The 25,687-nt window shown below is 41.3% G+C and overlaps 1 protein-coding gene across 1 annotated transcript; it reads left to right on the forward strand.

Moving 5' to 3' along the window:
- Positions 1-31: 31 nt before the first annotated feature.
- On the forward strand, positions 32-23,483 carry LOC134933994 (olfactory receptor 10A3-like). The gene is made up of 4 exons (XM_063929520.1): positions 32-113; positions 8,684-8,805; positions 22,542-22,803; positions 22,873-23,483. The coding sequence occupies exons 1-4, from the start codon at positions 32-34 to the stop codon at positions 23,481-23,483; spliced, it is 1,077 nt and encodes a 358-aa protein (XP_063785590.1).
- Positions 23,484-25,687: the final 2,204 nt, after the last annotated feature.

The following is a 25,687-nucleotide window of genomic DNA, read 5'->3' on the forward strand; positions in this document are numbered from 1 at the left end:
TCATGTATCCTCCTAGCATCATTCAGGAGAGATGGATTCAGCCGGTAGAGTAGATGTGACTGTTGTACAGCAGTTCACTGTTAAGAAAGACAAACAGTCAACAGGCTCTGAAGGTGAGAACCCACACTCTCTGTGTAGTCCCCTTGTTGGGGGACCTGTGATAATTAGGGGTCCTGTGGTAATAGGTATAGCTAAGCTCCTGATTATCACCAAAGAAACACTGGTGATAATGATACTAGTTAAAACTTTTTTACAAGACAATACAATTATTAATTGTAATTTTTAGCCCTATAGCCGTGTATTTGCATAACATTTAACTGTTAGATGGTTGGACTTTTGTGTGTGTGTTTGTGCGGGTGGTTACAATGGGGTATTTTGCTTTTAAAAACATTACCCTTTTAAATTTTAGAGTGAAAGTCTGCAGTAAACGGTAACTAGTACAAATACCAATATCAAAAACTTAATTATAATTATTTAATGTTAGCTCAGAAAAAGCATGGTAAAAATATGGCATACCTATAATTTATAGGTTTTGTACATATGCAGAGGGAACTCTATTTTCAGCTGCATTTTATGCACCAAACAGTAGGCATAAGTGCAGTTACTGGCAATGAAGGATAGTCTTGCAGGCAAAGGGCTGGGGACAATGACAGGTCGCATTACATGAATTTGACTCAGGATATGGGTGGATCGCTGGAGTTTTCTGTAATTGTGTCCTCATTTCGTGCAACTCAGAATCATTCCTATTGTGTCAAGCACACAAGCCTACCCATGTTATGGAGCAAATTGTGATTGGGGACAGCAGGTGGAAAATAATGTCTTATTCTACAAGAGATATGTCACGGTGTTGGGCTTGGAATGTCAGTGGACGGTATGCTAGTGATCAGAATACAGACCGCAGCATCCCGATGATCAGAATCCCAACAAGAAAAGTTAAGTACACTTACCTTACCCCAATGGCCACCTAACCCTAACTCTTCCTTCTAGTAGTCTAAACCTATCCTTCCCCCCTGCAGCCTAACCCAAACTATCCCAATGGTGCCAAAACCTAACCTCCCTACCCATAACCTAACCCAAACCTTTTGCCACCTGCAGCTAACCCTAACCATCCCATGGGGTGCCTGAACCTAACCCCCCCGACCATAGCTTAACCCTATCCCCCCAGGAATCCAGTGCCGGCATTCTGATCAGTGACAGGGGATTCCGGATTCGGTATATTGACAGCTGGGATCTTGACCACCAGGATCCTGACTGAATCACATCTCATGGGCTAGTGATGATAATAATGATGTACTGTATATGTAAGGGGTCTGGGACTCCAACAAAAAGGTCGACACACCTTAGGTCAACGCCAATTGGTCGACACGTCTTAGGTCAACATGGACAAATGTCGACAGGAACAAGGTCGACATGGAAAAAGGTCGACATGAGTTTTTTATGTTTTTTTGTGTCATTTTCTTTGTAGAGTGACGGGGAACCCCAATTAGTGCACCGCGTCCCCTCGCATGGCTCGCTTCGCTCGCCATGCTTCGGGCATGGTGCCTTCGCTCCGCTCCGCTTTGCTTGGCACAGATTACCGTTTCAATCATAGTCCACGTGGATCGTTAAGTATGAGAAGGTTTCAAAAATTTTTTTAAATGCATGTCGACCTTTTTCCATGTCGACCTTGTTCATGTCGACCTTTTTGTCCATGTTGACATTTTGCCCATGTCGACCTAAGGTGTGTCGACCAATTGGTGTCGACCTAAGGTGTGTTGACCTTTTTGTTGTCGACCTGGAGTCCGGATACCATATGTAAGTGGATGCACATAATATTACTGTGTCTATTACATATTGATATGCGCTATGGAGCTAAGACTCTTTCTATACTGACATATAAAATGCCTATCTAAGCCTGTGCATATGTTGTGTGATTGTGAATAATAAGCACCGGTAGTCAACTTATATTACTGTATGGGGGTTATGTTTAGGCAATAACGGGGAGGTTAGGGTTAGGCTACGGTAAGGGAGGGTTAGGGGGTAGGGAGGGGATGTAGAATACTTACCTCACCCCTGTTGGGATGACGGCGTCGGTATTGTGACCATCAGCATCCCATCCACCATGATTGCATACCGATTACCTATAGCAGGGGTGGGGAACCTTTGGCTATCCAGTTGTGGTTGAACTACACATACCAGCATGCCTTTCTACAGTTTTGCTACTTGACCATGCTAAAACTGTTGCAGGGTGTGCTGGGATGTGTAGTTCCATAACAGCTGGAGTGCCACAGGTTTCCCACCCCTGGCCTATAGTCTATAGAATGGACCAGTTGTGGGAGTTATGTCTGGTAGCTCTGTTTGTATTGCCTTACCTTGATTCATTCTCATGCAGATGAGATAATGCATGCTTTCTTTTCTGCCCTGCATGAGAATCCCAATGCTCACCAGTAGTTCCCAATCATTCTACACATGCTTTCTCCTTTTCCATGGGTCATTGCCAGTGCTGCTTCAGCTAGTGCTAGAAGGAATGATTTGGGAGCCACTGGAAGTTGCACTTTCATTTGATTACAGTCATTATCATCGAATGCAGCTCTTATTTTTCTGTCTCATTAGAATTTTTTTTTCTTTGTTTGAAAAATTGTTGTGAAACATTTAACAACTTATCCTAAAAAAAAATTCTAAACATGTGATAAGCTTTCAGACCTAGAACCTCAATGTTCACTTACAGTATTTGAGATAACAGAACGTCTAACTAGAGACAGTATAACACATCAAAAATTACTAAAATATAGTTCCCCAGTTAATGAGTAATGCACATTGGGCCTAATTCAAGGATGATTTCAAATACAAACTCTTCCTCTAATGGGCAAAACCATGTGTACTGCAGGTGGGGCAGATGTAACATGTGCAGAGAGAGTGAGATTTGGGTGGGGTGTGTTAAAACTGAAATCTTAATTGCAGTTTAAAAATAAAGCAGACAGTATTTACCCTTCACAGTAACAATATAACTAGAGATGAACGGGTTCGGTTCTCTGAGAACCGAACCCTACCGGACTTTGCTTCCAATTCAGTTCCGAGCCTGGCTCGGGTTTTCCCGCCTGACTCAGAAACCCGAAAGCGGCAAAACGTCATCATCCCGCTGTTGGATTCTCACGGGATTTGGATTCCATATAACGAGCCGCACGTCGCGCCCATTTTCACTCCAGTCTCAGAGAGTGTATTGAGAGGACATGTCCTCAGTGTTCAGTGTCTGTGTGGGGGCGGGAAAGTGGGGTGGCGAGTCTTGTGCTGCTCAGTCCAGTCCAGTGTAGTCAGTGTATTGTGCTGCATCAGTCCAGCCGGTCACAGTTTTGGTGTTCTCTGCTGCCATATATCCAGTGTAGCTGTTTAAAGTGGTGCTGTGTTGTGCTGCATCAGACCAGTGGTAGTGTCCTGTCTCATCAGTCATTCCAGTGATGATATACACTGCTGCTATATGTCCACTGCTGCCGTATAATAATTAAAACAACCACAAGTCCTTTAAAGTGTTACTGTGTTTGTGCTGCATCAGACCAGTGGTAGTGTCCTGTCTCTTCAGTCATTCCAGTGACGAGTTAGTCACAGTGGTATATGCTTCTGTTATATGTCCACTGCTGCCGTATAATAATAATAATAATAATAATAATAATAACAACCACCACAAGTCCCTTACAGTGTTGTTGTGCTGCATCAGACCAGTGGTAGTGTCCTGTCTCATCAGTCATTCCAGTTATTCCTGTGCTGCATATTGTCTCATATAACTCCCCAAAAATAATGGAGAACAAAAATTTTGAGTATAAAATAGGGAAAGATCAAGAAGAACCACTTCTTCCTAGTGCTGAAGCTGCTACCACTAGCCTTGACATTGATGCTGAAATGCCATCAACGTCGTCTGCAAAGGCCGATGACCAATGTGATAGTAGAGGGCATGTAAAATCCAAAAAGCCAAAGTTCAGTAAAAAGAACCAAAAAAAGAAATTTAAATCATCTGAGGAGAAACGTAAACTTGCCAATATGCCATTTATGACACGGAGTGGCAAGGAACGGCTGAGGCCCTGGCCTATGTTAATGGCTAGTGGTTCAGCTTCACATGACAATGGAAGCCCTCATCCTCCAGCTAGAAAAATTAAAAGAGTTAAGCTGGAAAGAGCACAGAGAAGAACTGTGCGTTCTGAGATGATATCACAAATTCCCAAGTAAAGTCCAAGTGAGTCGGCAGTTGTGATGCCTGACCTTCCCAGCACTGGACAGGAAGAGGTGGCTCTTTCTGCCATTTGCACACCCCCTGCAAATGCTGAAAGGAGCACCCACAGTCCAGTTCCTGATATTCAAATTGAAGATGTCACTGTTGAAGTACACCAGGATGAGGATATGGGTTAAGCTGGTGCTGAGGAGGAAGTTGACAATGAGGATTCTGATGGTGATTTGGTTTGTTTAAGTCAGGCACCATGGGAGACACCTGTTGTCCTTGGGACGAAGAAGCCCATTGTGATGCCTGGGCAAACTACCAAAAAAGCCACCTCTACGGTGTGGAATTATTTCTCCACAAATCCGGACAACAGATGTCAAGCTATCTGTTGCCTCTCTCAATCTGTAATATGTAGGGGTAAGGATGTTAACCACCCAGTAACATCCTACCTTATATGTCACCTGCTGCGCATTCATCAGATGTCAGTGTCAAGTTTTGAAACTTTGGGTAAGAGCGTAAGTAGTCCACTGACGCCTAAATCCCTTCTTCCTCCTTTACCCAAGCTCCTGCAAGCCACACCACCAACTCCCTCAACGTCAACTTCCTCCTCAGTCAGGAACATCCGTAGTCCTGTTGGCCGTGTCACTATCAAGACTGAGGAGTCCTCTCCTAACCGGGATTCCTCCCTAGGATCCTTGAGTGGTACTGCTGTTGTTGCTGCTGCTGGGAGTCGATCGTCCTCCCAAAGTGGAAGTCGGAAGACCACTTGTACTACTTCCAGTAAGCAATTGACTGTCCAACAGTCCTTTGTGAGGAAGATGAAATATGACAGCAGTCATCCTTTTGCAAAGTGGTTAACTGAGGCCTTGACAGCTATGTTGGTGTTAAAGGTGCATCCGGTATCCACCATTAGTTCAGTGGGACTTAGAGAATTGTTTGAGGTACTGTGTCCTCAGTATCAAATCTCATCTAGGTTCCTCTTCTCTAGGCAGGCGATACCAAGAATGTACACAGACGTGAGAAAAAGAGTCACCAGTGTCCTACAAAATGCGGTTGTATCCAGTGTCCACTTAACCACAGACATGTGGACAAGTGGAACAGGGCAGACTAAGGACTGTATGACTTTAATAGCCCACTAAGTAGATGTATGGCCTACCGCAGCAACAACAGCAGCGGCAGTAGCAGCATCTCGCAAACGCCAACTCATTCCTAGGCAGGCTACGATATGTATCACCGCTTTCCTTAAGCGGCACACAGCTGACAACCTCTTACAGAAACTAAGGAACATCATCGCAGAATGGCTTACCCCAGTTGGACTTTGCAGGGGATTTGTGATATCGGACAACGCCACCAATATTGCGTGTGCATTACATCTGGGCAAATTCCAGCATGTCCCATGTTTTGCACATACAATTAATTAAAAATGACAGGGGTGTGCAGAAGATGCTGTCGGTGGCCCGAAAAATTGCGGGCCACTTTCGGCATTCTGCAACTGTGTGCCGAAGTCTGGAGCACCAGCAAACACTCCTGAACCAACCCCGCCATCAACTGAAGCAAGAGGTGGTAACGAGGTAGAATTCAACACTCTATATGCTTCAGAGTATGGAGGAGCAGCAAAAGGTCATTCAAGCCCATACATCCACCTACAATATAGGCAAAGGAGGGGTAATGCACCTGACTCAAGCGCAGTGGAGAATGATTTCCATCTTGTGCAAGGTTCTCCAACCCTTCGAACTTGCCACATCTGAAGTCAGTTCAGATACTGCCAGCTTGAGTCAGGTCATTCCCCTCATCAGGCTTTTGCAGAAGCAGTTGGAGAAATTGAAGAAGGAGCTAAGACAGAGCGATTTCGCACAGTATATGGGACTTGTGGATGGAGCCCTTCATTTGCTTTATCAGGATTCAAGGGTGGTCAATCTGTTGAAATCAGAGCACTACAATTTGGCCACCGTGCTCAATTCTAGGTTTAAAGCCTATGTTGTATCTCTCTTTCCAGCAGACACAAGAGTGCAGAAGTGCAAAGACCTGCTGGCTAGTAAATTGCCAACTCAAGCAGAATGTGACCCGTCAACAACTCCTCCTTCAATTTCTCCAGCATCTGGGGCTACAAGGAAAAGGATAAGATTTCCTAGCCCACCCGCTGGCAGTTATGCAGGGCAGTCAGGAGCGAAAGCTGACATCTGGTCTGACTGAAGGACCTGTTAATGATTACTGACATGTCTACTGTCACTGCATATGATTCTGTCACCATTGAAAGAATGGTATTGGATTATATGAGTGACATCATCCAAGTAGGCATGTCAGACAGTCCGTATGTATACTGGCAGGAAAAAGAGGCAATTTGGATGCCCTTGCACAAATTGGCTTTATTTTACTTAAGTTGCCCCCACTCCAATGTGTACTCCGAAAGAGTGTTTAGTGCAGCCGGTAACCTTGTCAGCGATCGGCGTAGGAGGTTACTTCCACTAAATGTGGAGAAGATGATGTTCATCAAAATTAATTATAAATTTCTGCGGGAAGACCTTTACCAGCAATTGCCTCCGGAAAGTACACAGGAACCTGTGATGGTGTATTCCAGTGGGGATGAATTAATATTCTGTGAGTAGGAGGATTTACGCAGTGAAATGGGTGAGGAATCGGAGGATGAGGATGAGGTCGACATCTTGTCGATTGATTCTTTTTTGGTGGGGGCCCGAACAAACCAGTCATTTCAGCCACAGTCATGTGGCAGACCCTGTCACTGAAATGATTGGTTTGTTAAAGTGTGCATGTCCTGTTTATACAACATAAGGGTGGGTAGGAGGGCCCAAGGACAATTCCATCTTGCACCTCTTTTTCTTCTTTGCATCATGTGCTGTTTGGGGACTTTTTTTTAATTGCCATCCTGTCTGTAACTGCAGTGCCACTCCCAGATGGGCCAGTTGTTTGTGCCGCACACTTGTGTCGCTTAGCTTGGCCATCCAGCTACCTCATTGCACCTCTTTTTCATCTATGCATCATTTGCTGTTTGGGTCTATTTTTTAAATCTGCCATCCTTTCTGCTACTGCAGTACCACTCCTAGATGGGCCAGGTGTTTGTTTCACACACTTGTGTCGCTTAGCTTAGTCATGCAGCTACCTCATTGCACCTCTTTTTCTTCTTTGCATCATGTGCTGTTTGGGGACTTGTTTTTGAATAGTGCCATCTTGTCTGCAACTGCAGTGCCACTCCTAGATTGACCAGGTGTTTGTACCGCACACTTGTGTTGCTTAGCCTAGCCCTAAGCCACCTCGGTGCAACTTTTAGGGCTAAAACCAATATTGTGAGGTGTGAGGCGTTATTGATGTTAATAATACAGTAGGAGCAAAATTACCCCTAAATTCTGTGATTTTAGCTTTTTTTATGTTTTTTTCAAAAATCTTCCAGATCTAAAAGCAAAACACAAAAGGGTGGTTTTGGCAAAACCAAGCCAAAACCAAAACCTGAAAATGGAATTAGAACCAAAACCAAAACACAAAACACGAAAAGTGCCTGCCGCACATCTCTAAATATAATCCACCCAAATCTAAATATCTCTGCAAATGTTTTATCTGCCACAACTGTAGTGCACATGGTTTTGCCCATTAGAGGAAGATTTTGCTTTTGCAGTCATCCTTCAATTAGTCCCATAATGTAAATAATAAAGATCTATGCTTATATTGTTCTTGTTTTCCAAAGCAAAAAATAGATTAATACAGTTTAGCAATTATTTATTCCTGATTGTAATTATAAAACCTAAAATTCTGTTGCTATCATTCAAAAAATCAGCATTATTGACAGTTATAGCTGCACTGAGGAAACAAAGAAAATAACAAAACCCAGAACATGTTACCAAAACGCTTGTAATACTCTCTAGAGTCTTTTACATTGTTCATATTGACACATTTTTAATTACCAGTTTCAATTATTCATTCAATGTAAACATGTGTAGATATATGTTGTATAAAGGGTTTAATTAACCAATATCAAAGAAAAAAAAATGAAAAGTTAGGTGACGTGCCAAGATCTAAGATGGTGAAATAAGTAATTAGTAGAGATGTGTGAGAATAAAATATAAAAGTGATAAAGGTTTTTTTAAAAAAGTGGATGAATTAGTAAAATTCAAAATGCACCACAAACAAATACCAATTATTGTAGGTGACAGAAGACCTGTGCGCTAAAGGTTTGAAATCACCTAAAGTATGACAGCATATGTAAACAATTTTTGACTTATATCAAAGTAGTTCAGATTTGTTTATTGAGTTTCACTCCCATTAATCAGACGTGCATGGGCATATATAAATAAGAAAAGAAAAAGAAAAAAATGCTCCACATGGTGAAATACCATCAGATATTAAGGTATAAATATACGAAGGGTGTCACAATAAACAATGCGATTGATCCCTTCTTTATCCACAAATAATAGATAACGGAGGCTTTACCAGATAGCTGTATTTTTCAAACATGTAGTTATACACTCTTGGTGGGATATTTTTCAGAATCGGTACCAAAGTTCCTGATTATAGTGCAAATTGCCCTGACGAAGAGCTTCAGGCTCGATATGCGTTGGCTTGTGACAGGAAACTTTGGGACTGAATCTGAAAAATATCCCACCAAGAGTGTATAACTACATGTTTGAAAAATACAGCTATCTGGTAAAGCCTCCATTATCTATTATTTGTGGATAAAGAAGGGATCAATCGCATTGTTTATTGTGACACCCTTCGTATATTTATACCTTAATATCTGATAGTATTTCACCATGTGGAGCATTTTTTTCTTTTTCTTTTCTTATTTATATATGCCCATGCACGTCTGATTAATGGGAGTGAAACTCAATAAGCAAATCTGAACTACTTTGAGATCAGTAAAAATTTTTTACTTATGCTGTCACACTTCAAACCTTTAGCGCGCAGGTCTTCTGTCACCTATAATTTTGCTTTTCATATTTACCTCTGGTGAATGGTTTACTGTAATCTCCTCCTGACTGGCATTCCTGACAAACACCTCTCTCCACTCCAATCTATCCTCAATGCTGCTGCCTGGCTCATTTTCCTCACCAAACGCACTACGTCTACCTCTCCTCTCTTACTAGACCTTCACTGGCTTCCCTTCCCTTTCAGAATCCATTTCAAGCTTTTCACACTCGCTTACAAAGCCCTCACCCACTCCTCTCCATCTACATCTCTGACCTTATATCTCTTTACACTCCCACCCGTCCTCTTCACTCTGCTAATGCACGCCAACTCTCCTGTCTACTGATTACCTCCTCCCACTCCTACCTCCAAGATTGTTAATGTGCTGCACCACTTCTCTGGAATTCCCTACCTCTCCCTCTCAGACTCTCCACCTCTCTACAAAACTTCAAACGGGCTCTCAAGACTCACTTCTTCACCAAACCCAGCCAAATCTCATCTCCCATCTGTGTCAACCCTGTCTGTCTACCCCTCCCCTATAGAATGTAAGCTCTCACGAGCAGGGCCCTCTTCCCTCATGTGCTTATCCTTTCTTACTTTAATAATCTTCAACTGCATCAACTCCAGTAGTCTTCAGCCACCTGATACTTATTCCAGTGTCATCTGCTGATGTAACTATGTTTATTTACCCTGTACTTGTCCTATACTGTCATCAACTGTAAGTTGCTGTTTTCCTGTTTGATTATTTATGTACTCTGTAATTGGGTGTAGTGGAACCCTTGTGGCGCCATATAAATAAAGGATAATAATAATAATAATAATAATAATAATAACCAAGACAGAACAGCAGCGGCTTTATCTTTGCGCCAATAGGGTATCTCCGCACATTTTTTCTGTTACAAATGCCAATTATTGATTGATCAAAACATATTTTTTCTTATTACAATATCTTAATATAGGGAAGGCAAATCAATGTAACATGATATCGCAGATCAATAGCCTATGATCGTATGTGTCTGAACATCTGCTGTCTCCCATTTGCTAGGCAGTGAACGGGAGATGATAGCGATCGAACTCTGACACAGAGTAAAAAAGACATCTGCTGTTAAGGTCCATGTGGCTAATTACCTCCTAATGAGCCAGCAGTGCAGGAGAGTGCAAGAGAATAGAGACAGAGTACACCTAATGAAAATACAGTAAATGATGAGATAATGTAACAGTCAGCACTGATCAGGGTTCATGGTGCATGGGGGATCCCATCTGTGCACAAAGGTGCACCATCCTTGTAGACTAATATGCATTTTGATTGGGGGGTGTTTAAAGCTCAACTAACTGCTGGCCTCTCAGGTATCCATTATGCATCATTCTCAGGGACAGCAAGGGTCCCTTGTGGCATCAAGTGGGGGAGTTGATATCCCTTATTATGCTCTCCCACTACTGCTGCTTATGGCATGTCTAGAGTAAGTCAATCCTTTAGCATTTACTAGTTCCAGGCACCCAAGTAGTTTGGTCTGCTGTCTGGGTGGGAATAGAGTATAGAATGGATGTATTAACTGTGCAGACTGTGTCCTTCACCTGCACTGAGGGACATCCATATTTGGGTTTGCTAGTGCAAATACCTTACTTAATTCAGATCTGATCGCAGCAGCAATTTGTTAGCAAATATACATTACCATGTGCACAGGGCCGGATTAAGCCTTGGGGGTGCCTGGGGCACTTAAGACAGGAGGGCACGATGGAAGGTGTGGGGATGAATAGTAAATTGTGCATACTTCCTGACATGTCCCATTCCAGGAGGGACAAAATGCTCTCTACCTGGACTTCCCGCCTAATATATAATTGGTGTCACCTGTGTTTAACTATTTAATTGATAAGAAAGGTATTTCAACACAAGTGATTGTAATCATAAATAAAGAAGGAAGTCCAGGTAGAGAGCATGTTGTCCCTCCTGGAATAGGTCATGGTGGGAGGTATAGATTGTGTATATTCTATTTAAACCAATGATGTATATTAGTTTTAACTAATAGTTTAATAATGCCTGGGTAATGTTTATGGCTCCACCGAATTGAAAGACAATTATTTTATAAACTCTTTTTGTTGTGGAACAAAGACAACTTCTCCTTAAAATACACATAGAAAAATAAAATCATTTATCTCGTCACATGCAAGAATAGCAGCAACCTCTGTATTACTTACACACTGGGACAGGACTCAGAAGGACTCTCTGTGTGTGTCTCTATCTCTAGACCCAAAAGTTTTAGTTGTATAACAGTTTAAACAGGACTCAGACACCCAGGCGTGGAGGAGGAGAAGCTGGGATACCTGTGTCACAGCTCTCTCCACCCTCCTATCTCTCCTCTGGTCAAATAGCTGTCAGTAGCTCATAAAACATGATATTCCTGTGTCTTTGCCTGCACTGCATACTGTCCTGCTCGCATTCTGGCTGCTGGTTCTGCTGCTGCTTAAGAGGGAAAGCTAGTGATGTTAGTGTGCTCTGGCTGGGGGGGCCCATTGACAAAGGGGGGCCCAGGGTACAGTATGCCCTGCATCCCCCCCTTAATCTGGCTATGCATGTGCACAGCAGGAGGGGCAGATATAACATTTACAGAGAAAGTTAGATTTGGGTGGGTTATATTGTTTCTGTGCAGGGTAAATACTGGCTGTTTTATTTTTACACAGCAATTTAGATTTCAGTTTGAACACACCCCACCCAAATCTCTCATTGCACATGTTATATCTGCCCCCTGCAGTGCACATGGTTTTGTCCAATAGCTAAAAATTTTGCTGCTGCGATCAGATATAAATTACCCCCATTGTTAGGATTGGGGTAAAAATAATGCCACACCCAAAAGGGTGCCTTTTTTGGTCTTCTGCCCAAGCATTGCAATGGCTTTCTTTTTATCATGGTCAACAACCGCAGCCAGTGGTGGCTGACGTACACAAATAACATCATCAACATCCTCAGTGTCAGATAATAGTAGTACTCACATATCCCCCTCTTCCTGTTCCACTTCCACACAAGCGTCCTCAATTTCTATGATGTCCACCTCATCATAACAGTCTTTTCTTGTACTGCTCCCCACATGTGCAGATGGTGCAGAAATGACAGAAGGAGTTGAAAGAGGCTTCTATATGAGGACAGTGTGAGCAATATCAGACCTACACATAGCTAATGTGGACACCCACAAATGTTCCTATATAATGTCTGATTCTGAATGCACATTTTGGCTTGCTGCCTCTGCAGCTAACTTTCCTTTTGATTCTTTTCTTTACCGCTGTAAATTGTAATCATTTTACATGCCCTGACTTAAGCCCTCTGTGCCTCTGGGCTTGTAATGTCATGACAGCTGGCAGCACCTGCACCACTAGTATGTGTTTCCTGCTCTCTTACCAATTGTTTGTCCTCCATATCTATCCACAAACACAAATTAAGTGGGTTATAGCACACACCTTAATTTGTACAAAAAATGTAACACCTCAAGTGTGGCACAATACGTGTATGAGGCAGAAATAGTAATCAAACACTGCGGTTTAATATCACCAACAGTGTGGCACAATACATTTATTCAGAGATAGTAATCGAACACTACAGTTTAAATTCACAAACTGTGTCCCACAATATGTGCATGAGTAGGAAATAAAATATATTACTGTGGTACCACCTTCACCCATGGCGTCACACAATATGTGTATGAGTACAAAATAAAATATACTACACTGTGGTTGACCTTCACCCACAGCATTACACAATACATGTATGCATCAGAAATTGTAATTTACGCACAATACCAGTATGAGTATGAAATAATAATATATTTCAGTGTCATAGTACTAAAAATAAAATAAAAATTGTATAGTACACTAGTGTACAGCACAAATATATGTATATTTTTTATAAATATATTTTTAGGCTTTTTGTTTTTAACTTTTATCATTTTAATTTAACAATGGGGCGTAACCCCTGGATGGACGGACAATTCACTCCTTTCAGATACAGTAGACATAGCACCACTGGACTGATACAGCAGACAGAGCACCCCTGGACAAATGCAGCAGACAGAGCACCCCTGGACTTATACAGCAGACTCAGCAACCCTGGACATATACAGCAGACAGGACACCCCTGGACATATACAGCAGACAGAGCACCCCTGGACAAATGCAGCAGCCAGGGCACCCCTGGACTGATAAAGCAGACAGGACACCCCTGGACATATACAGCAGACAGAGTACCCCTGGACATATACAGCAGACCTAGCACCCCTGGACTGATACAGCAGACAAAGCACCCCTGGACTTATACAGCAGACTCAGCACCCCTGGACAGATAAATCAGACAGTAGACCCTGCCTGGACTGGTACAGCAGACTCAGAACCCCTGGACAGATAAATCAGACAGTAGACCCTGCCTGGACTGGTACAGCAGACTCAGAACCCCTGGAATGATACAGCAGACAGAGTTCCCCTTTACTGATATAAAAGAGATAGCATCTGCCCCATGCCAGACAACACAGTACTTAGATGGACACTCCATCCAATACACTCTCCACAGCCGGAGTGAAGATGGCACCAATCACCGGGGACCGTTAAAGAATCCAATACCCGAAACAGCAGGATGATGATGTTCGGCCTCAAATTGGGATCCAAGTAAGGCAGGAAGTCTTGAGCCAGACTCAGATCCTGACTCAAATCCCAAAGTTTGGGTGGGTCCAGTTCTCTGAGAACCGGACCAGCTCATCTCTACTTTAATTAAACATTTTTATATTATACTTTGTATGTGCATTGACACATCCTGCATGTGAACCGCTGAGGGACAAAATAACAGCTGCAAAGAAACCGCTGAAGTACAAGATTACGTATTTTTCTGGAAAGATATACTATACAACAGTGCCTTGGGATCAAAAGAAGCCTACAAGATCAGTAGTGAAGTTAAAAGATCTACAGAAACCAGATAGATGGAACAGAAGTGGAATGGTGAATATTTTTCTGGAACTTAAACGCGCACCTTTATTACCTGTATTTGTGTACTATGTACAATTTCACCAGGAACTGCTTCTGGCTTTCGCACACTAAGAAGTCTATGTACTAAGCCTTGGAGAGAGATAAAGTGCACAGAGATAAAGCACCAGCCAATGAGCTCCTAACTGCCATGTCAAGGTGCGCACAGCAAAAAAAATGGGTGTGGCCACATGGAGAGTGGCCAATGAAGATGTGGGTGTGATACACATATGGGGTCCAGATACACATATAACCCCAATAGTGCCAGATACAAATATGCCCCACAGTGCAAAATACACATATGCCCCCACATTGCCAGATATGCTTCCACAGTGGCAGATACTTATATGCCACCACACTGCCTTATATAATCCCACCGTGCCAGATATACATATGCACCCACTATACCAGATACACACATGCTCCTAGTGCCTGATATGCTCTCACAGTGCCTGATGCACATACAGTATCCCTCACAGTGCCAGTTACACAAATGCCCCATAGTGCCAGATACATATTACCCTACAGTGCCAGATATACATTACCCCACAGTGTCAGATACACATTACCACAGAGTGCCAGATACACATTACCGCACAGTGCCAGATACACATTGCCCCACAGTGCCAGATTTGCTCCCACAATGCCAGATACACATATGCCCTCACAGTGCCAGATACACCCCCACTGTGCCAAATACACAAATGCCTCCAGTGTCAGATATGCTCCTACAGTGCCAGATACACATATGCCCCAACAGTGCCTGATATGCCCCCACCGTGCAAGATACACATATGCCCCCAGTGCCAGACATGCTCCTACAGTGCCTGATATGCCCCACAGGGCCATATACACATATGTCCCACAGTGCCAGATACACAAATGCCCCTAGCAGTGCCATATATGCCCCCACAGTGCCAGATGTGCTCCCACAGTGCAAGATACACATATGCCCCCACTGTGCCATGTACACCCCCCACTGTGCCAGATAGACATATGTCACAGTGCCAGATATGCTCCAACAGTGCCAAATACACATATGCTCCACAGTGCCAGATTCACATATGCCCCACAGTGCCAGATATGCTCCCACAGTGCAAGATACACATATGCCTTCACAGTGCCAGATAAACCCCCACTGTGCCAGATACACATATGCCTCCAGTGCCAGATATGCTCCCACAGTGCCAGATACACATATGCCCTCACTGTGCCAGATATGCTCCCACAGTGCCAGACACACATATGCCATCACAGTGCCAGATACACCCCCACTGTACCAGATACACATATGCCTCCAGTGACAGATATGCTCCTACAAAGCCATATACACATTGCCCCACAGTGCCAGATACATGTTGCCCCACAGTGCCAGATACACATTACCCCACAGTGCATATGTCCCCCCATGCTGCTCACTGCTGCTTCTGTTGTTGCTGCTGTGGGAAGGGAGGAGAGCACAGTGCAGCACCTCTCCTGCCCTTTAATGCTCAGTGAAGTTAGTCCGGTCTCCGGCGGTGGGTATCACAAGAGTTACCGGTTCGTTAGCCAATCAGAGCTTGTGGACCTGCACCAAATCAGGAGCTGCAGCTGCCTGTCCATGAGCTCCGATTGGCTAACAAACCAGCTCCTCATTTGAGATTCACACTGCAACCGCCGCCAGAGACCGGACTTCACTGAGCATTGAGGAGCAGGAGAGGCGCTGCTCTGCGTTCTCCTCCCCTCACATAGCAGTGGCTGCAGGTATGGCGGTCGCCCCGACTGGTAATATCTTACTGGTATGCATTACCGCCCCGTACCACCATACTTGCAGCACTGGGCAACATAAGAAAAAAAAGTCACAACATGCAGTACTCCACCAAATAGCCCAAACGAATGGCAATACAGTGGATGGTAAACACATTATACCTCATCTACTAGTACTGTACTTATAAATAGCATGTGGATAATATAACACAGGCTTTTTGTCTTGCAAGGATCAACACCGCTGGTTGCCTTTCATCCATCTTTAAACCGTGCGCAGGAGCCCGGTTTTAACTACTGCAGTCAGGAACATTCGCACTGCAGCTTTCATCTCTACAGCCCCAGTCGTCCATTTCTAGCTGGGGAGGTAGAAGTTACAGGTGCCGTTCCCTCCTAGCCCGGCGCAGACCGGTACACGGAGTTCACACCAGGTGTCTGCTTTACTAAAGACAGGCCGTTGGCTGGCCGAATACACCCAGACCAATCATCTCATTAACTCCGGAATACCAGCTCATAGCCTCCGTTTGGAAAGCGCGGAGGTACCGGAGGTGGTGTGGATCAGCGGGGACGGCATATCGGGACTCCTGGCACGGTGCGGCATTAATTGCATCCGCTGAGGCTCTGGTGGGTGTCTCTGTTCAGATAACGGGACGACACCAGGGAGCAGGGACAGAATAAGCTCCTACCCAGCGGAGGACTGTGCATTTAAAAATATTCTTCCTGCACCAGCTGTTTATTGCCATGGATTTGTGATATATGCAATCCTCTCAAAACATACAGCCGTGAGTGATTCTTGTTTAGATTAAGCATTTAACAGCTTTCTTTATATTTTTGTGCACATATTGAACCCAGTACGTTTTATGACCTTCCAGGTGTCATTAATAATTAATCGTATGCAAATAAGATTATTTATTATTGATGTTTTTTATAATTTGATTACGAAGTTACAATACAGTGCATATTTATATCATTGTGATATTTTAATATTGTTTTTTACCCCCGGAGGTTGTTGTAATTTATACATTTTATATAAATAAATGTTCTCAACTTTCTGATTGTCAAGCGCCACTTGTTATTTGTTTGTTGGTATGCATTACCGCCCCGTACCACCATACTTGCAGCACTGGGCAACATAAGAAAAAAAAGTCACAACATGCAGTACTCCACCAAATAGCCCAAACTAATGGCAATACAGTGGATGGTAAACACATTATACCTCATCTACTAGTACTGTACTTATAAATAGCATGTGGATAATATAACACACACATACAATATTACAAAATTTCAAAGCACAGAGAAAAAGAAGAAAGAAGAGAAAACAATGTTTCCAGTGACTAATAAATGAATAAAAGCTATTTTTTAACTTATCTAAAATTACATTATGTATTTTTTTACATATGCAAAGAATTAAAAAACATGTATTAAAGTGAAAAGAAGTATATAACAATGTGATCAACAAGAAAAAAGAATATTAAATTAGATTAAAAAACATGCGTGTCTTTTATTTGCCTGTTATATGGTATTATAGCAAAGGGTCATTTTTATTTCTACTTCAATGAGTGTTATCATTTATTATGAAGCTTCTGTTAGAATGAATACTGTTAGCTCATTCAGATACATATACTGTATATATAATTCTATATATTTAGATTCTTGACAGGTTACCAAAGGGCTTGATATATTAGTTGATACACTTTGATGGAATGTATCTATTTAGTAACAAAAAGCAGACTGTAAATGTCTGTATGTTTTAAGGGGTCGATTTACTAAGCCTTGGATGGAAATAAAGTCGACGGAGACAAAGTCCCAGCCAATCGGTTCCTAACTGTCATATCACAGGCTGGGTTTGAAAAATGGCAGTTAGAATCTGATTGGCTAGTACTTTATCTCCATCTACTTTATCTCCGTCCAAGTCTTAGAAAATAGACCCCTAAGTGTGTTAACACAGCCTGAGACCCTGTAGGAAGAGAAGAGAAGAGGAGAATTGGAATCAACGCACCAATAACATACAGACAATTACAGACAACGCACCTAAAATATACAAACAATTACAGTCTGCTTTTTTGTTACTAAACAGATGCATAATTTAACGTGTATTGGTTGCACCATTGTAGCTTTCACCAGCCGTATGATAGGTGCAGATCATCTGTCTATGGCCTCCAATGTGAGAGGTTTAACGTCTTCATATGCAACCACTTTCAACAACACGCACACACTATGTTTCATCTGCGTCTGATTACCCAACCCCCTGTGACACACTGGAATGCCCAACATATTTCTAATACACTTGTTGGTGTGTGTGTGTGTGACTCTATACTGCAACTCTATACAAACACCAGCAAGGTGAGTTCATGCTCGGTGCAACTTAGACGCAAGCACAGTTGAAAAACATTGCACAAGAAATAAAACAAATTGGCCCCCACAGGAAAAAATATGTTTCAAATTTCTTCTGCTGTTTAAAAGCCTCAGTGAAATGAAGAGGTTTCATAATTCTTGACTGTAACATCAATAAATTTATTTATTTTTTAGCATTTATTTAGCACTACCATATTCCATTGCACTTTCTTTCAGCACCAAAGATACACCATATAATCATGGCGGCATCCAGGGCTGCCAAGAGAAATCCTGGGCCCCAGTACAACACCTTTCTGGGCCTCCTCTCACTCCCCTCCACTCAATACTAAGGGCATTGCCACTCCTCTTTGGGGGGGTGTCTAGCATATCAGAACCACCCACTCACAGGAGCCTGGCATGCCTCACAGCCAGGGCAGTAGAGAGCCTGGCTGGACCCAGGTACTTTTCAGGGTGCATGACCTAATCAAAGGAGGTGTGGACCTGGGCCTCTCTATCATACCTGGGCCTGGGTAATTTGTACCCTCTCCCCCCTCTCTTGGTGCCACTGGCGGCAGCACCACCCCTTACATGTCAACAGACAAAACAGACCCGCTTGCACATTGGCCCACCGAGTATATTCCCTGTTGACCCTATGGCCCATCCATTGCTGAGTATGGGGATGGTGGCCAATGATACCAAGAGGTTTTTATAATTCTTGGCTGTAACATCTATAAATTCATTTCTTTTTTAACATTTATTTAGTGCTACCATATTCCATTGCATTTTCTTTCAGCACCAAAGATATACTGTATAACCATGACAGCACCACCCCTCACATATCAACAGACAAAACAGGCCGCACGTGCACATCGGCCCACCGGTGATCTTCCCTGTTGACCCTATGGCCCACCCACTCCTGAGTATGGGGATGTTGGTCAGTATCAGAGAAGTAAGGTAAGCAGGAGACATCAGTGATATATCCTGCATTACGACAGTAACACCTGGATTTTACAACATGAATTCACAATTACTATTTTCACTGACAATTAATGACAGTGACTGGGTCAATACAGCCCATGGTTGTGACTACTGTATATTCAATTTACTTCCACAGTTCCACTAATTCCCACCATACAGCATGTTTACTTATTAATGGCCACTGAGATGCTTCTTATGTTAGCTGTATTTATTCCTGCATTCATTGCACACATAAATTATTGTCTCTGTAATTTATTGCCATCTGTCATTAAAGTACTACGACCATCTCTCATTTCAACATTTACTTGTATAATTAATCCCTAGGGGCAAAGAATCAGATCTATCCCAAGCATTCAGAAACCCCTCTGAGACTGCTCCTGTTTCCCAGCTTATATATAACGATGCTCAGAACTGCAGAATATCTAACAGTTGTTTATACACAGACATTTTAATGGATATATTTCACTTATCAAAATTATACCATTTCAGTTTTACTTTTAGACATTTATTTTATCTGTTTGCAAAAATAACTTTAACAGGATGCAAGTGTTGGACTAATTTATATTGGTACAGATAGTCTGTCCTCTTTCAGTCAAAATATATATCCTAGCCACACTGTCACAGTAAGTACTCATTTAAAAGTTGAAAATAATTGATGAGCAGACTATTTAGTATAATTCATTTTAACTTTATTTTAAATAATATTTGTTTTATTCATAATCTCCCGCTGTATTGATGCAAATTTGATGGTCTCCGTAGCTTAATCTTTGCCAATTTACTATCTAAAATGTTCATTGATATTAAAAGCAGCTTAGTGACATTAACATGGTATAGACTTGTTTATTTTCTTGCTACAATATTTACCTATGTTTAGGCATTTTTATTTGTATAGCAATTGTACAGTAAGTTAGCATCATCAAAATTACTGTATATTTAGACCAATTTGTGGCTCTTAATTAATGAAGTTAATAAAAAATGTTATACATTGGTAAAGCAAAAAAAGAAATGAAAGGACGCAGCTTTGTCAGATATATATATATATATATATATATAATGGTATTTACATGGACGTGCCCTCTGGCTGAAATAGGCAAGGTAGACAGAACAAATGCCGCGGCACTCGGAGACTTCAATAGTAAAGAAAGTGTATTCAAAAAATCGCTCCATAAACTTCCAATGTTTCGGGGACAAATACACCCCTTTGTCACATATATATATATATATATATATATATATATATACAGTACCTGTTATAGCTACCCTGTTTATTTTTTTCTTTTTGCATTACCTATTAAACTTTTAACTAACTTTAATATGCAAGATGCACAAATGCACAAATTGGTCATTATACAATAATTTTGAAGACTATTATTTGTTTTTCCCAAGTTTTTTGTGTTACCGCAAAATCCTTTTTATACACACTCCCCTTTATATGGGTAGCTGCTTATGCTCCAAGTTGACTTTTGTTTTTTAAAGTTGATTTTATAATCTAGGAGTTAGGCTCAGAAGACCTAGAGTAGCAAATTTATTTAAAAAAAGAAAAACACCAAACCAAATATCTTGTGATTTATTTAGTAAATATAAATATACAATAGTATGCATTACAGATGGCCAATTAAAATGTGCTCATCTCTTGCCTTCTAGGATGGAACTCTATATCCTTAACTCCATTTTTTTGCAAAGTAGTCAAAGAACATGAATACATACTGTACTGTAGTGTAATATATTATACATATATTTTATTCACATGTAAAATGTAATTTATATTATAATGTTTGCTAATGATATATTGTTCATATATATTCGTTGACTTGGCTGCTCCTCTTGATACAGTAGATCTCTACCAGCAAATTATCTACAATACCAAATATGTATTCCAAAAGAAAGGTACAGTAAGAGGTCACTCACATACAAATATGGGTCAATCTTTCTGAATACTTGAAAATGTCCAAATATTTAATTAATGAATATCAATGTAATAATTGATGGTCTTGAAAGTTATAAGTCATTATATGATAACCAATAAGTCAATTTCCCAAAGTGTGAAGATACAGTTGTGTAAGTCTAAATGAAAAGTTCCTTTAATGTTGACAAATTTCATATTGAACCAAGATAAGTGTCTGTAGACTCTCCGTTGATATATAACTATGTTTATAATCCTGTAAATAGACTTTAAAATGAATAGAAAGATGCAGTTCAACATCACTGGGCATGGGTAGTGTGAGCTCCTGACAGTGACTACCCACAGTGACTACCATCATTAAAACTTGCTGTAGGTCCCACGTCATCTAGAATAATTGATGTTTAATTTGTAGAATCAGTCCAGGATCCACCCGTGAAAAAGTCTTCATACGATAAAATGTGTTGAATGAAAGGGCATGTGGGGGAAGCTCACACCCCAGTTAGCGGAGACAGGTAGTTCTATATATCTCATGCACAGTGAGGTTTAAATAATTCTTTATAGAAGTTTTATGATTTAATTACAGCATTTAAACAGAGTGTATAGATTCTTATTTTGGTTCAATGCAGTATTTGTCAACATTGAAAGAAATTTTTGTTTGGACTTACACCATCTCTGCACTCCCTGAGTTAACGTTTTGGTTGCTGTATGATAACCTTCAAGACCATTAATATTACATTGATATATTGATATTCATTAAGTAAATCAGTGTACTGTATCAAGAATTAAGACAGATTCATATTTTTATGTGAGCACCTTCTTGTCTCTCTTTTTATATATAATAGCTAGATAGATAGATAGATAGATAGATAGATAGATAGATAGATAGATAGATAGATAGATATCTGAGTCCAGGTGAGTGTGAGACTGAGCCCCCCCCCCACACACACACACATATACAGATAGATAGACAGATAGATAGATAGATAGATAGATAGAGTAGATAGATAGATGAAATTTGTCACACATAATAATGAGTGATTCAATTATAATAGACACTACAGTACATAAATAAAGTATAGTATAAAGAAATGCAAAAAAAAAAAAACCAGACAGTATTTAGAAAGAGTAGCACAACATTCTATGCAGCATACGCAGTAAATTAAATCGAATCATAGAGTCCAATGTATGTGCAGAAGTATTTTAAACAGATATATACCTGTATGTCTTTGACACACTATCAATTATTAATATTCCTGAAAAGCTTTGTCCAACTTAGAATTCTTAAAGTTTATCAATTTTGCTATAATTATAATATCAACATATATTTTTTTAAATAATTGAAGTTTCTATTTATTCTATTTGCATTGTGTCATTTGATGCCTTTATATGCTATTATTTTACAGATATTTATTGTGGATGTTACAAATAACAAATGTTGTTAAATAAACCATAACACATTGTTTTAAATTAATTTATTTGTAGATGTCTAAAGCCAACAAGAGTTCTGTGGCGCAGTTCCTTCTGCTGGGGTTCCATGAAGTGGAAGACTTCCAGATTCCAGTTTTCTTGGTTCTCATGGTGGCATATGTTACAACCATGGCTGGAAATGGTTTCATAATTATATTGGTATCAATGAGGAACCAGTTATATTCCCCCATGTACTACTTCCTAGGTCATCTTTCTGCTTGTGATATTCTAATAAGCACAAATGTCACCCCTAAAGCATTGCAGGTTGTCCTAGCAGGTAAGTGTCTCATATGTGCCATGTGCTGTGCCACTCAGTTATATTTCTTTGGTGCTTTTGCATTTACAGAATGTTTTCTCCTTACTGTGATGTCCTATGACCGATACTTGGCTATTTGCGACCCGCTGCACTATGCCTCCATCATGAACAACAGGCTTCCTCATTATATGACGGCTTTGTCTTGGGGGATTGGTTTTATTATTGCTCTGATAAATTATTTTATTTTAATGGAGATTAACTTTTGTGGTCCAAATATCATCGATCATTACTTTTGTGATCTACCTCCTCTCTTGGAGCTTTCATGTTCAGACACATCACTTATGGAAAATGCAATCTCTTCAATGACCATAGTTGGTCTTCTCCAGCTGTGTTTTGTCATAGTAACATACATCTGCATCTCCATCTCTATTACCCGGATATCTTCCTCTATTGGTAGGCAGAAGGCATTCTCAACTTGTAGCTCCCACTTGACTGTGGTCTGTATGTATTATGGGACCTTAATATCCATAAATATAACTCCATCAAGAGGTTACTCCCTGAATTTGAAGAAATATTTATCTCTGCTAAACACTGTATTGACTCCACTGTTGAACCCCTTGATCTACTCTCTAAGGAACAATGACATCAAGATAGCCATTGGCAGAATGAGGTCCACAAGAGTTGCTCTGAGAATTCATTGAAAATACATATAGTCCTGTAATCTCTAAACTGTTTTCAATTTGAAATTAAAGAAACTTTTTGTTCCTATGTGTATAATTTCATCACCTAAAGAGACTTCTTTCAAAAAATATAAATGAACAATAAATAATTTATTATCTTTACTTTAAAATATAACCAAAGGTTGATCTGCAGTAGGTGTGGCTGCTATGGGGCTCAGATGCCTTCGGGTTCTTACCCTCCCCCTTCACCTACAGGACTTTCACTGCCAAGAGGGACATTTCCCAGTGAACTACATAGAACGGTGGGTGCTCAACTTCAGAGTCTGGTTTACCAGCTGTCTCTGTCTCTCCTCCCTGATGCTGGGAGGAGATGTGGCTATGGTCTGGGAATGTCATATCAGGTTTAGCACATTCATGCATCTTCCCAGCATCATTCAGGAGAGATGGAGCCAGCTGGTAGAGAAGATGTGGCTGCTGTGCAGCAGTACACCATTAGGAAAGAAAAAACAGTCAACAGGCTCTGAAGGTGAGCATCCACATTTTCTGTGTAGTCCCTTTGTTGTGGTACCTGTGATAATTGTGGTCCTGTGATAATAGGCATAGATAAGCCACTGGTTATGACCAATGAAACATTGGTGATAATGAAACTAGTTCAAAATTTGTTTAGAAGACAATACAATAATTAAATGGCAGCATTAGCCCTATAGCTGTGTATTTACATAACATTTAACTGTTAGATGGTTGGACGTGTGTGTGTGTGTGTGTGTGTGTGTGTGTGTGTGTGTGTGTGTACGTGGGTATTTTACTTTTAAATGCATTACCCCTTTAAATTTTGGACTTAAAGTCTCCAGTAAATGGTAGCTAGTACAAATATCAATAATAAGAATTTAATTATAATAATTTAATGGTTAGCGCAGCATGGAATACATTTGGCATACCTGTAATTCAATCTATTCAGTATTGGCATATTGGCACTTATTCTGATTTGTGCTCAGGTCCAAATGCGGCCACAAATGAATCATGATTTTAACAAACTGCACATGCCCTGTATACACAAAATATACCATTGAAGCTATTCTGAGTCAGATGTCTATCCCCACTCACCAATGGTTGAATGGGTGTTACACTGTGGCAACTGGCTAGCAAAGGGGTATTTGCCTGTGAGTGACGCATCCAGTAGGCATGTAGTCAGAGTTGCTGCCTATCTTGAGTTGTACAAATGCAGAGGGAATTCTATTTTCAGCTGCATTTTCTGCACCAAACACAGGATACAGTAGGTGTAAGTACAGTTACTGGTGATAAAGGATACTCTTGCAGGCAAAGGTCTGGGGACAATGACAGGTCGCATTACATGAATTTGGCTCAGGATATGGGTGGATATTTGCATAAGACTTTTGATCGCTGGAGTCATCTGTAATTGTGGCCTCATTACGTGCAACTCACTCCCATTGTGTCAAGCACACACGCCTACCCATGTTATGGAGCAAATTGTGATTGGGGATAGCAAGTGGAATATAATGCCTTATTCTGCAAGAGAAATGTCATGGGGTTGGGTTTGGAATGTCGCTGGATGGTATGCCAGCGGTCAGAATACAGACCGCGGCATCCCGATGGTCAGATTCCCAACAGGGGAAGGTAAGTACACTTACCTTCCCACAATGTCTACCCAACCCTAACCCTTCCTTCTAATAGTCGAAACCTAACCCTCCCCCCTGCAGCATATCCCTAACCCTCCTGGTAGTGCCTAAACCTAACCCGCCCTACCCGATCCTAACTCTAACCCTCCCTTCTAGTAGTCTAAACTGAACTGTCCGCCCCCGCCCCCTGCAGCCTATTCCTAACCCTCCTGGTAGTGCCTAAACCTAACCCCCCTCCCCGCAGCCTAACCCTAACCCTCACTGCAGCCTAACCCTAACCCCCTTCCTTGCAGCATAACCCTAACTCCATGGGATTCCAGTGCTGGCATTCCGATCAGTGATAGGGGATTTTGGATTCAGTATATTGACAGCTGGGATCCCGAACACCGGGATCCTGACTGGATCGCATCTCATGGGCTAGTGAAATGATTGAAGCTAATAATGATGATAGATATGTAAGTGGATGCACACACTATTACTGTGTCTATTACATACTTATATGAGCTACGGCTCTTTTTATACTGACAGATAAAATACCTATCCAAGCCTGTGTATATGTTACGTGATTGTGAATAATAAGCACCAGCA

Source organism: Pseudophryne corroboree, chromosome 6 (assembly GCF_028390025.1).
Source record: "Pseudophryne corroboree isolate aPseCor3 chromosome 6, aPseCor3.hap2, whole genome shotgun sequence".
Classification (NCBI taxonomy): domain Eukaryota; kingdom Metazoa; phylum Chordata; class Amphibia; order Anura; family Myobatrachidae; genus Pseudophryne; species Pseudophryne corroboree.

What these genes read in the sequence shown, in the direction of transcription:
- LOC134933994 (XM_063929520.1), top strand. Translation starts at nt 32, where the DNA reads ATGGATTCAGCCGGTAGAGTAGATGTGACTGTTGTACAGCAGTTCACT. An exon ending in AAAAATATCCCACCAAGAGT is followed by an intron (nt 8,806 to 22,541) that starts GTATAACTACAT and finishes ATTTATTTGTAG; the next exon opens with ATGTCTAAAGCCAACAAGAG. An exon ending in ATTGCAGGTTGTCCTAGCAG is followed by an intron (nt 22,804 to 22,872) that starts GTAAGTGTCTCA and finishes TTGCATTTACAG; the next exon opens with AATGTTTTCTCCTTACTGTG.